The sequence below is a fragment of the Mastigoproctus giganteus genome, chromosome 2 (genome assembly GCF_048544385.1).
Source record: "Mastigoproctus giganteus isolate SK-2022 chromosome 2, ASM4854438v1, whole genome shotgun sequence".
NCBI classification, from domain to species: Eukaryota; Metazoa; Arthropoda; class Arachnida; order Uropygi; family Thelyphonidae; genus Mastigoproctus; species Mastigoproctus giganteus.
In genome coordinates, this window is record NC_143576.1 from 247,425,541 (window position 1) to 247,439,638 (window position 14,098).

Here is a 14,098-nt window from a genome sequence, read left to right on the forward strand (position 1 = left end):
TAATTTCAGGGATGGGAAAGCCAGAGATGAATTAAACTTTAGCAGTGAGCTATATGATTTTGTAATAACTGAGACCAAAGTGGGGGAGAAATTGTTGAAGATAAACAGAAGAAAGGCACCTGGGGTGGATGGGATCTATCCAGTTATATTAAAGGAGGCAGCAAAGGAAGTAAGCAGACCCTTAGCCATAATTATGAGAGTTACCTTGGACTTATGGGGAGGTACCCATGGACTGGAGATATACAAACGTGACGCCAATTCACAAAGAAGGATCAAAGGGCGACAAGTAATTACAGATCTGTTAGTTTAACTTCTGTTCCAGGGAAATTAATGGAGACACTTGTTAAAGAAACATGCAGGATCATCTAGACAAGACTTTAGTTATAGCTCTGACAGAGCATGGGTTTGTTAAGGGAAAGTCTTTTCTGACCAATTTGATTGGATACTATGATGTGGCCACAAAGGAACTGGATGCAAAAAATAATTTTGATATCATATATTTGGATCTTTGAAAAGGCTTTTGATACTGTTGCATATGGAAGACTGCTGCACAAATTGTAGCAGTGTGGCACTGGAGCCAAATTGCTGCTATGGATAAAGGGATGGTTCAGTGGGAGAAGACAGTGGTAATCAATGAACACTGCTCATCGTGGACTAATGTTATTAGTGGAGTCCCTCAGGGTTCAGTGTTGGGTTCATTATTGTTTTCTATATTTATTAATGATATTGATGATGGTATATCAGGCTTAATGTTGAAGTTTGCAGACGATACAAAGGTCGGCAGGGTTGTTAATGGCACTAATGACAGTATGCTGCTGCAACAGGATCTAGAAAAGTTGAGCAGATGGGCTGAGATGTGGCAGATGAAGTTTAACTTTGACAAATGTAAAGTACTGCATATAGGAAGCAGTAACCCCAGAGTAATGTATCAACTGTGTGGTACTACACTGACAGTGGTAGAGAATGAAATGGACCTGGGGGTAATTATGTAGGGAGATATGAAGTTTTCTGAGCGGTGCAGATGGTCTACATGGGTTGCTCATGGTGCCTTGTCAATGATATACAGGAATTTTTCTAGTAGGGATAAGGAGGTGATTATTCCCTTGTATAAGGCAATGGTCAGGCCACACCTTGAGTACTGTATACAGGTCTGAAGGCCTCGTTTTAAGAAGGATGTAGAGCTGCTGGAACGAGTACAGAGAAGGGCAACAAGATTAGTGAATGAAACAAAGGGTTGTTCTTACGAAGAAAGACTTAAGTTTTGCAAATTACAGTGTTTGGAGACTAGGCACCTGCAAGGTGATTGAGGATTGAGGTGTATAAAGCCTTGAATGCTTTGAGCATGCTCAATGCTGATGGGATTCTTCCTCTTGCTCAGAATAATCATCTGAGAGGGCATAAATTCAAATTGAGGAAAGACAGTTGTAGGATAGATGTGCGGAAGTTTGCCTTTAGCCAGTGGGTGGTTGATTGCTAGAACAAACTTCCATCTGTCATAGAAGTTGATAGCTTAAATAGATTCAGGGCAGAACTAGACAAACATATGGAACGAGTGGATGGGTGAAATGAGAAGTTTTTTTGTTTTCTTTTTTGGCTGATGCTATATAAGCTTGCTTTCTTGCATTATGTGCCTTTACTAATGCTAACTAAATATAATATAATTTGTTCTGAAGAGAAAATTTTAAAATACAAGAAATTAAAAAATCTGGCACATTTTACAAACAAAAACAATCCCAAACTGTCCTTGAGAACCAACACAAAAAAAGGTGTATTTTTCTCTTTTAATGCTATTGCTTATTTAGTAAACATCTTAAATTAGTACACACTGATTTGGAAAATTAAAGTTGTGGTTGGTCTTACAAATTACAGTTGTGGCACTTTTGTGGATCAGTGACTAGTCGGACTTCATTTTAGAGCAGTTGACAGCAAAGAGAGAGAGAGAGAGAAAGAGAAAATGTCCACTGCGAATATAGTTGAAAAAATGCATGCTTCATTAAATTTATGTTAAATAGGGACTTACTGACATACACAAACAACAGATTTAATTCCACACAACTAACATTGTTTTCCACCATAACTGCTATAGTTATACAGGTTACATGCTGTATAAAGTTACAATGGCAGCAAAAACAAAAATTATGGATCTCTGTCATTATGTGCGGGGAAACTGATCGTTGTTAAAAGTACATTATTAAAAATGTCATTTAAATTGATAAAGACTGCACATATTTCATAATTATTCCTTAAGAAAAAGATTTTTTTTATCCTCCTATTATCATATCATCCATCTATCACCTCTAATAAATTGTCTAATTCTTCCTAATATTTATTCAAAATACTAACCTGTCTATTAGTAGTGGCAAATAACGCAAGAAAGCAAGCTTATAAAGAATTGGCCAAAAAAATTCCCACATCACTCATCCATTTTCTCTCCAATAATTTGTCTAGTATTACTATTAGTAGTGGCAAATGATGCAAATAAACAAGCTTATAGAGCATCGCACAAAGAAAAATCCCACATCACCTATACATCCTCTCCAAAAAAAAAATTTGTTTGGTATTAGTAGTGGCAAATTTTGCAAGAAAGCAAGCATATAAAGTGCATCAACCAAAAAAAAAAAAGAAAACCATTTCCGATTTCCACAAAACCCCAAATGAAAGGGTGGTACAACCTAATTGGTATGTTATTCTGGGACTGCTACTGTCCATATGCAGCACCTTGCATTTAGAGAGAGAGAGGATCTTTTATTTATACCAATGTCAAACCTCAATTGCCAATTTTCAGCCTATCTACCTAATTTATCTAGGTGTTGCTGTAGTCGTATGCCCTGATTCCCATCATTAACCACCCTGTTAACTTTGTATCATTTGCAGACTTAGACATTAAGCTTGATATGCCTTCATCAGCATCATTAATAAATACTGTAAAAAGTAAGGGGTCCAGCACTTAACCCCGAGGGATTCCACTAATAACATTAGTCCAAGAGGAGCAGTGTCTATTTATAACCACCCTCTGTCTTCTGCCACTCAACCATCCTTTTATCTGTAACTAGCCCTTAATGCCACACTGCTCCAATTTGTACAGCAGTCTTTCATTTGGAAGAATGTCAAAAGCTTTACTGAAATCTAAATATATGATGTCAAATTTATTATTTGCATCCAGTTCCTTTGTTACCATGTCACAGTTGCTAATCATATTGGTCAGACATGATCTCCCATTAACAAACCCATGCCATGATTTCTGTATAATTCATTCTTATTAATAATTGTATTCCCTGATTGATAATCTTGCAATACTTCTATAACTACTGGTTCTATTATTTTCCCTGGAACAGAAGGCAAGCTTACAGTTCACGTCATTCTTTGACCTCCCTTTATGAACAAGAGACACATTTGCACATCCAAAATCTACAGAAACTTTCCCTGAATTCAAAAATGCTCTCATAATTATGGCCAAGGGTTTGCTTTCCTGTTTGCTGCTTCCTTTAATATAACTAGATAAATCACTTTAGTCCTAGTTGCCTTATTTACTTTTATCATCAGCAATTTCTCTTTGACTTTCTTCTTAGTTATAGCAAAATCATTTAGCTTCCAGGGGATAAATGATTTTTCTATTAGCCTATTTTATTTTATAACCCTGAGACACAATGTATAAGGCAATGGTTACAATCTTGAGCACTGCATACAGATCTGGAAGTTTCATTTTAAGAAGGATGTTCTGTCAAACTACAATTAACCCTAGGTCTTTTTCATTTTCCAGCTTAAGTGTGAATGTCTGGTGTTTCCATCCTAAAAAACTTCTTTGTGCTTCTTTGTCTCCCCTTACTGACCTGATTTGCAGACTAGTTGGCACTTGCTATAGGATGCCATGTCGCCTGCTAATTTATAATAATTCCATGCATTTTCATTTTACCACTAGTCCCATTAGTTCAATTAACATCTATAACTAGCATCCAAGGTCTAAAACCTTGAATAATATCTTTCATTTGGTATATAAAGCACAGTAGCTTCTGTGATTACTTTCATGAATGCTTCCTATTTAGAATTTTCAGTGGGACCATCATTATCAGTTGGCCCCACTGAAAGGAATTTAAAACTGTTATGACCAAGGGATTTTGAAGTTTATGAAGATTGATCATTCAATAAATACAGATAAGATTGTCTATGAAGGGATTTTGCTTTCATAAAGGTATTCACTTTATGAAAGTAGAATCCCTTACCCTCACAAGTAGTTATATCTTTAAGTATATATCCCGCACAACACATAATCACTGCACTAGCGGGTCCTTTATCTACATATTCTTAATGCATGATAATCAAATCAAGAGTATTTCTCTCTCTTATTGTCTCTCTAGTATGCTGCTGTAGAAAACAGTCATTCAATAAATACAAATAATTTCTGCTGCTGTGTGAGTGACCAACCTATAAGTTCGAGCCAATATCTGGAAAGTTAAAATCTCCCATTTTAAGACAATCTGATTTACTGGCCCACGATATTTGTCTGTACACTTTTTTGTTATACTCATTACAGTCATTAAGCCTATAATACACTCCTACTCTCATTTTAGTTTTCCCACTGCTTATGTCACCAAACTCATTCAACTGGCTACTCACATCATCTAGGTTCACTGTCATATCATTGACAACCCCATGAGCTGTCCAAGCAAGCTGACTGCACTGCTCAGAAGTTCATGTCAAACTACAATTAACCCTAGGTCTTTTTCATTTTCCCAGCTTAAGTGTGATATCATCCAAATGGTATGTTATTCTAGTATTAATGCTGCCCACATGCAGTTCCTTGCATTTATCAATGTTAAATTTCAATTGCCACTTTTCAGCCATTTGCATAAATTTTCTATTTCTTGTAACAGTAGTAAACTTGATTCCTGTCATTAACCACCTACCCTACCAACCTTTCTATCATCTACAAACTTAGATAAGTTTTTTATGCCTTCAACAATATCATTAATAAATATTGGAACAGTAATTTATTACTGTGGTGGTAGATGATGCTCATCAACCAGTGCAACGCCACCACTTTGCTTATTAGAGGTTTGAAGCGGTGAAATTAATGTTTAGTCTCTGGAGCTCCAGCGACCCCCTATCTCTTCCATCATTCAGCATGATTGATGTAATTTAAGATTATGATGGGCATCATGGTGAGATCCAATGTTCCTTACACTTTGAGGGTACTGCTCTAAAATAGTGTTTCAGGGTTGGCCTTTAGATAGTCCAATGGACTGAACCCACTGGCAAATCTCTAGGAGGAATCTGGATCAGCTAGTGTATAATCTCGCTGCCTCTACTCTACTAGATGGTGACTAGAGGGAGTCTGAATAGTGTGTACATGGGAGGGAGCATTGTTGAGGGCACATTACGTCATGGGACTGGGTATATTCTTGCTGTGTATATGCCATATCCAAAAATTTCATTACTTCACACAACATGTTCCCCCCCAACCTTTTCTCTACTACTGAATACATCATGAATAGTTCAACTAATAGAAAAGGTAAAACCTCCCAAACAATTCCTCGTTCATTTCACAAATTTATATGTTCTGAATTCTAACCTCAATGTCTATTTCCATTTAGTCTGCTAAGCCTCACATACTTTTTCTGACAGAATCCTAATTATTGGTTTATTCAACTACTGTTCATTTCAGTTGTCCTAATTACTCACTATGCAATTCCTTTCACTTCAGGGGTGGTACTTGTGCATATGTCTGCTGTGATATTCCCTGTCAGGGACTTAGTAATTTAGAAGATCCTCTTTTCAAGCTTTTCTGGCTTAAAATCTCTCTAACCTCATTCTATCAAATTCATCTGTTGCCTCCATCGATCTCCCAGTTCTACTAATTGCTTGGAACTCTTTGACTTCCTTTTTTTTGAAACTCACTTATCTCCAGTCCATCTTTCCTAACAGTGAAGTAATTTTCCTTGGTGGTTTTAATGTTCACAACTTCGGTTGACTTCAATCACCAGCAGATCATCAGCATTGATCCACTGGTGATATACTGGATTATTTTTCCCAAATGTGGAAAAATTCAGTGGAAAATGTTGGTGAAACTCAACTGGTTGCTCTTGACATTTCAAAATCTTTTTATCATGTTTAGCATAAAGGTCCTCTGAATAAACTTCCATCCTATGGATTGCCGACTGTTTTGTGTAACTAGGTATCTAGTGTTCTCTCTCTGACTGCTCCTTGTGGGTGATGGTAGGTGACCCTCTGTCTTCTAACTTCTCCATTAATGCTGGTGTTCCCCAACATTCAGTTCTTTCTTCTACTCTTTTCCTCTTGTCTTTAATGACCTTTTTAATAACCTATAATAATATAATCTATAATAACCTCCCTTCACATATATATTTCCTGAAAATTATAATCTACAGAAATAAAGTCTAATGTCAACAAGTATCTTCTTTCATCTTCTCAACCTTTGACCCACATATAGTACTTAGTACTTTAGATTCTAATAACTTTTGTGTTTGGGTTTCTCGTAAAAAAAATTTTAATTATATATATAATTATTATTATTTTATTTTTTAATTAATTATTTAATTATTCTTAACCACTTGCATTAACTTTTATTCATTATAATTGTATACAGATGTAAATAAGTTCAGTGGTTATTGCTTACTATTCATTGAAATGTTCTTCTCCAAAACTGGTCAACTACTCTCTAAAATCCAGAATATTTTAAATTACAGTACACCTCAATCCTTGAGGGTTTGGAAGGTGCTGAATAAATATATTATACAATACAATACAGAAAAAAATAAAACAGCTTTTTTTTCAGTAGGCAACAATTCCATTAGCAGTGATGGAAGATACAGCTAGACCTACAAAAATCTAAAATGTATTAATAAATAAAATATACCTTAAGCACGAGTTCATACCATATACCATTGTATGTATTTAAAAATAGTTATTAATTTTTTTGTATATATAGTTTAATATTTTTTTTTTTGGTCTTTGGAAATAACCTGAAAAAAGAAGTAACTAATAGTATCAAGTGTGTGTGTGTGTGTGTGTGTGTGTGTGTGTGTGTGTGTGTGTGTGTGTGTGTGTGTGTGTGTGTGTGTGTTTAATAATATTTATAGCATAATAAGCTGAAAATATATGTGCATGCACATGTTTGGAATCAGTCTTTTCAACTAGAAATAGAAGAGAATAAGACAGGGCATTTTGATTTAAGATCTAAAACATTTCTCTTAAAAATAAAAGGTGTAAAAATAAATAGCATGTTTTAAAATTTTTGCTACATTTTGTGTGCCACCACTGTCAGGTTATGACAAGAATAATGCAGCACATTTGATAAATCCAACTGTTTGCATAGTAAGTACTCAATGAAACTAACTTCTCATTTGTCTAAATATTAAAGCAAGCAAATAAGGCAATTCTAATAGCCAATGTACAAAGTTTTTCAAAAAATAAAGTAACAGCACTCCTATATGAAGTATTTTTATTCTTACATACATGCAAGGGGATAAGACTTTGGTACTCATTACTTTTCCATATTGTCAGCACATGTTTTAAGCACTTGTCCCACCACAACAAGCCATCTATCCCAGCATGGAAGAAATCAACATCATGCAGCTTTAGCCAAGAAGTGACAATGTGTGCTGTGTTGTTGCCATTGGCTACATCATGCCTACCAGTCAAATGTTCCTTCAGGGGTTTGAAAGATGGAAGTTGCTTGGTGCAAGATCAGTTCTGCGTGGCAGGTGATCCAGAATCATTGAGTCATAGTGCAGTAACAACTTGCAGGTGCAGGTAGCTTGGCATTATCGTGCAGCATGATTGATACCTTCACAAAGCAATCTGATCTATCTGCAACAAATGTCATCTCTAAAATGATCTATCCAGCATGTGATAATAGCATTCACACACTGAATCAGTTATAGGTAGCTAGTGTGTGCAATAGTGATCAGCATTTACAATGTCATCACAGCTCTGGAAATGAACAAGAACGAACTCCCTTGTGATCTCAAAACACATAATCTTCTCCACTGATGGTATTGCTTTGAATTTCTTTGCAGGTGGAGGAGGATGGCATTTGCACATAATGGATGCTTTTTACTTTTCTAGTGTCACATGACATACCCATGTTTTGTCCCCTGTAACAATGTACTGCATTCCTTTATGTTGGTAACATTTCAAATGGATGAGGAGACACAGAGCTTTCTGATTATCTGTGAACTGCTTTGACAGCCAGCGTATACAAGTTTTTCTGTAGTCCAGAAGATCATGAGCCATGGTGCACACCACTCACCAGTGAAATGTTAAGCCCTTTGGAAATACCACTCAGTTTAATATGTCTGCACAACTACTATTGTCATCCTTGGTGGATATACTTGGACATATGGATTGCCCCCACACCTCGAAAGCATGTCAGCTATTAGCAATGGTACTGCACCAAACTATGATATGACATTTGATCCACCATTAATTATGAATTTCTATAGGTTCAGTATCCTTAATATGCAAACAATGGAACATACTACTAGGTGGTAGATGACTCTCATCAACTGGTGCAATACCACCACTTTACTTATTGGAGGTTTGAAGTGGTGGAACCCATGTTTAGTCTCCAGAGCTAAGTTCCGGTCAACCCTTCCCCATCTTCTCTTCCATCATGCAGTATGATTGATGACTTTTCAGGTTATGATGAACATCGTGGCGAGATCCAATCTTCCTTACATTTCAAAGGTACAGCTCTAAAACAGTGTTCACAGGCTGGCCGCTAGATAGTACACTGGACCGAACCTATTGGTAACTCTCTAGGAGGCTTCTGGATCAGCTAATGTATAACCTTACTACCTCTACTCTGCTAGATAGTGACTGGAGGGAGTCTGAGTAGTGTGTATGCGGGGGGGGGGGGCATTGTCAAGGCCACGTTATGTCACGTATCTGGGTATATTCTTATCACGTGTATGCCATATCCAAAAATTTCATTACTTCATACAGCATGTCCCACCCACTTTTTCTTACTATTGAATACACCATTAATTGTCAAACTAATAGAATACGCTTATCTTTGAAAAGATCTAAACCTCCCAAACACTTCCTAATTCATTTCACAAATATACATGGTCTCAATTCTAATCTCAATGATGTCCATTTCCACTTCCAGTCTGACAAACCCCATGTACTTTTTCTGACAGACTCTCAGTTATTGGTTGATTCAACTACTGCTCATCTTAGTTGCCTAAATTATTCGCTGTATGATTCCTTTCGCCTCAAAGGTGATACTTGTGCAATGTCCGTTCTGATATTCCCTGTCAGAGACTTGGCAATTTGGAATCTCCTCTTTTCGATCTTCTCTGGCTTAAAATCTCTCTACCTCATTGTGTCAAATTCATCTGTTGTCTCTACCGTACTCCCAACTACACTAATCACTTGGAGCTCTCTGACTTCCTCTCTTTGCAACTTGACTTTCTCCAGTCCAACTTTCCTAACAGTGAGGTAATTTTCCTTGCTGATTTTAATGTTCACAACCCCAGCTGGCTTCCGTTTTCTCGTAACACTGACCAAGCTGGTCGAGATTCTGAGGCTTTTGCAATTACTAATGACCTTGCACAGATTGTTCATTTACCTACAAGAATACCGGACAATCCTAACCATGCAGCCAACATGCTTGATCTTTTTCTCACAAACAACCCTTCTAAGTACACGGTAAAAGTGAGAGGTCCTTTAGGCACCTCAGATCACAACTTGGTGATTGTCCCTTCTCCTATGGAACCTTTAACTCATGGCCATTCCCAACCTCGTATTGTTTGGCATTACAAGAATGCAAAATGGGATTACGTGCGAGATTTCTTTTCTTCTTTTCCTTGGTCAGATTACTGTTTCAAAACTTCCGATGTCAAAGTTTGCTGAAATTGTGTCGGTGAAATTATTCTTGTCGGAATGGAATCCTTTATTCCACACTCCACTTTAAAATTTTATCCTTTATCTAAACTTTGGTTTTCCAATAATGTGCTAAGGCTGTTCAAGAGAAGAATATTGCACATTGTAATTGGCTTGTTTCCAATTCTTCAGTTTCATTTTCTGCCTACACGAAAGCTTCTAACAATTGTAAAGCAGTCATTAATCAGTCCAAACTAGATTTTGAACAGGCTAAGAGTAGAAAATTTGCTTCTTGCCCTAATGGTAGCCGAGCATTCTGGTTTCTTGCCACAGCTACTGGCCGCAACTTTTGCCCATCTCTGCTCCCACCTCTGTCAAAACCAGATGGTTCTGTTGTCACTTCAGCCAAGGATAAAGCTGAACTGGTAGCATCCCATTTTTCTTCTAACTCATATTTTAATGATTTTGGTAAAACACCTCCCACCATTCCCAACACGCTCCATTCAGTGCCTCCTGTGGTCTTCCATGAAAAGGATGTCAGAAGGATTTTAATGAATCTTGATGCTAAGAAAGCTCCAGGTCCTGATGGTATTTCTCCACTTGTTCTCAAAACTTGAGCTCCCGAATTTACTCCTGTTCTTTGCCACCTTTTTTCACTTTCTTATTCCAAAGGTATTTTTCCTTCTGCTTGGAAATTTGCCCATATCCAGCCAGTTCCTAAAAAGGGGGACAAATCCCTCCAATCAAATTATCATCCCATTGCAATTACTTCTACTCTTTTTAAAATAATGGAGAAATCAATTAACCGCCAACTCTTAAACTACCTAGAAACCTTCTGTCTGATCAACGATCGCCAGTATGGATTCCGTTAGTGTCGATCCACTGGTGATATTCTGGTTTATTTTACCCATTTATGCACTAATTCAATGGAAAAGTTTGGTGAAACACAAGCAGTTGCTCTTGACATCTCAAAGGCTTTCAATTGTGTTTGGCATAAAGGTCTTCTAAACAAGCTTCCATCTTATGGTTTGCCAACAGTTTTTTGTGGTTATCCAGTTTTCTCTCTGATCGCTCACTGAAGTTGATAGTAGATGGCTCTTTGTCTTCTAACTTCTCCACTAATGCCGGTGTCCTCCAAGGTTCAGTTCTTTCCCCCACTCTTTTCCTCTTGTATATTATGACCTTCTTCCATTGACTGGAAATCCTATCCACAGTTTTGCCGATGATAGCACATTGCATTCCACTTTCCATTTTGAAAAACCTTGCCCTGCTCAATCAGTGTCAACTTCTCAAATATCTGCTACCAATTCCTTAAATGCCGATCTACAGGTAATTCTCCAGTGGGGGCAAAGACAACTTAGTTGATTTCAATCCTTCTAAAATTCTGTCTTGTCTTAAATCTCACAAAAAGGATTCTTCTGCTCCTATGCTTATCTTTGGTGACACTCAGATTTCTAGGCAAAATGATATATCTCTTTAGGGAATTACCCTGACTTCTAATCTCTCATGGCTCAAGCACATTACAAATATTGCTTCCTCTGCATCTAAAAAACTTGGTTTTCTCTTTCATTCTCGGCGTTACTTCAAAAAACAGCTGTTCACTCTGTACAAATCGCAAATCTGCCCTTCCATGGAATACTGTTCCCACATCTGGGTGCCCCCAAAACCTCTCTCAGGCTTCTTGATTCTGTTCAGAAGAGTGCAGTTAGGTTAATTAATGATTCATCTCTAACAGAGTCTCTCCACTCACTGTCTCATAGACGTACTATTTCTGCTGCATGCCTCTTCTACAGATATTTCCATGGGCACTGTTCTTCTGAATTGGCTTCTATAATTCCCACTCTCTCTTCCAAAACAGTCTGAACACGTGCTGCCATTTACTGCCCAACTTCAAACTCACAGAACCAACTTTTCATCTTCCTCATTTATTCATTCAGCTGACATTTTCTGGAACAACCTTCCTTCATACGTATTTCCTGAAAATTACAATCTACAGAAGTTCAAGTTGAATATCAACAAATATCTTCTTTTTTCTTCTCAACCTCCAACCCAAGCATGGTACTAAGTACTATAGGTTCTAATACCTCTCATGTTTGGGGTTTACATTAAAAAAAAAAAAAAAAAAAAAAAAATACTGTGCATCTCTATCATGTTTTATCATGTGATATAACATTCATGTGGTACAATCTTATGGTTATATGAGTAAACAAACAATGTATATTCTTCCCTTACTTAGCCAAATCCATGTGCAAAAGTATTTTCATATGCAATATGCCATTACCTTATTTTTGGAAACACCCTCATATAAGCAATTTTTATAACAGAGAATGATCACTACTCACCTATAAAACACACTGATAACATTGTTAATATTTAGATGATTCTCTTCAACTTTGCCAGCAAGAAAGGTAGATGCCGCAGCAATTAACTAATATAAAGTTACAAATAAGTTGTAAAATAATCATCTTAAAAGCAAGCAGTTAATGCAATAATGCATACTTTATATCTATTCTGCAAAAATAACAAGTTTATTCATATGAATGTTACAATGCAGAATATGAAAACCAAAACTGCTTATGTAGCACACTAACCATTTAACCAATATTTCATGAATGGCAGTTTCATGCTGGCTCTGGTTAAATTACTATAACCATCTAATGGTTATGGTAATTTAACCAGATTATGGTGATTTTGATAGTAACTACTCAGTTTCCAAAAATTGAATTACTTCACTATACGAAGTCAATTTTTGGCTTTTCAGTTATAGTAAACCAATTCCTGATCAACTAAGTTTACAATAAGCCAATTTTTAAAAATTGGCATACTATTATGTCAATTATGATTTATGACTAAGCATAGCCATTTTCAGGAAAATGAGTACAGCTTACCCACAAATTACATAACTTATTGATCTTTATAATTATGTTATTTCTAGGATATTTGGTAGATGGGCCAAAGCCGAATTCCTTGTTTAAACTGCAAATACATTTTTTTAAAACATTTATTATTTTCTCAATTTGGAAAGTTTTTACAAGCCAGTGTTTTAAAATTGGTATGAAACATTTAAATTTTTACACAGGCCAGAATCAGTATATACTAGTTACCCCCCTTTGCTCCAGCAGCAATAATAAAATTTATTAGTATTACAGTCTTCCTTTGAACTTATTCTAACTACCCACTTTTACAACACCAGATGGAAATTTGTTCCAACAATCAACTAACCACTGGTTGAAGGCAAACTTCTGCATATCTAGCCTGCAACCATATTTCTGAATTTCAACATATTTCGATACTGAATTTCAACATATGCTCCATCGTGCATGTAGTTTGAGCAAGAGGAAGGATTCCATTGACATTGGGCTTACTTCATTCAAAGCTTTAAAACACCTTAAATCTCCTTGCAGGTCATAATTTCCAGATGCTTCAATTTTAAAAACTAAAGCCTTCGTGGAAAAGCACTCCTCCTCAATAATCTTGTTGCTCTTCTCTGCACTCGTACAACAGATCCACATCAAATGAGGCTTCCATACATGTACACAGCACTCAACATGGCCTAACCATTTCCTTATACAATTGGATAATCACCTTGTTATCCCTGCTGTCAAAATTCCTGTATATCGGTAGCAAAATCCAATGAGCTGTCCTGGCAGCTTGTCTGCAATGCCAGGACTGCTTGTAAGGTTTTGTTAATATTTCCTAACAACAACAGTGGACTTTTTAAAAAATAAAGTCCATAACATAAGAAAAATCAATTGCAAAGGAGAAACAGCATTTAAAAATCTAATAATGATACAACTAGGTAACAAATTTTTAGAAAGATTCTATTTCCATTTCATAGTGTTTATGAATTTGGGTATGTTAATTAAGAATATGACCATTATTTTGTTCACAGCATCAATAGTTTGCCCAGAAATGAAAGAAAAGTAAATATGCAATAATACTAGACCTGATTTATTAACAAAATTAACTTTTGTACAGAATAAAGTATCAATCTTTGCTGCAGGTAAAGATTAATTTGCGATTTTTCACAAATTAAAAAGTATAAACCCTCCTCAGGTTAATCAAAAAGAAAAAAATCCTTAAAAATGTATATTCGAACATCTGTCTTTTGTGGTCGGTGTAATCACCTTGAACCAAGAACCAAATTGCCCATCACAGCTTCATCCCACCTGACTTGGCATCTATTCTCCATTAACTGTATGTCCAGGTGAAATCTCTCCCCATGTTTTTCACTGATATCACCCAGATTTAG

The 14,098-nt window shown here is 36.4% G+C and overlaps 1 protein-coding gene across 1 annotated transcript in view; it reads right to left on the reverse strand.

Moving 5' to 3' along the window:
• koko (cyclin Q) overlaps window positions 1–14,098 on the reverse strand; it is an 80,481-nt gene that overhangs the window by 37,186 nt on the left and 29,197 nt on the right. The window contains exon 3 of the mRNA XM_090369084.1: window positions 12,189–12,274. Coding sequence (XP_090225210.1) covers window positions 12,189–12,274 — 86 coding nt within the window. The remainder of the gene's footprint in view (window positions 1–12,188; window positions 12,275–14,098) is intronic.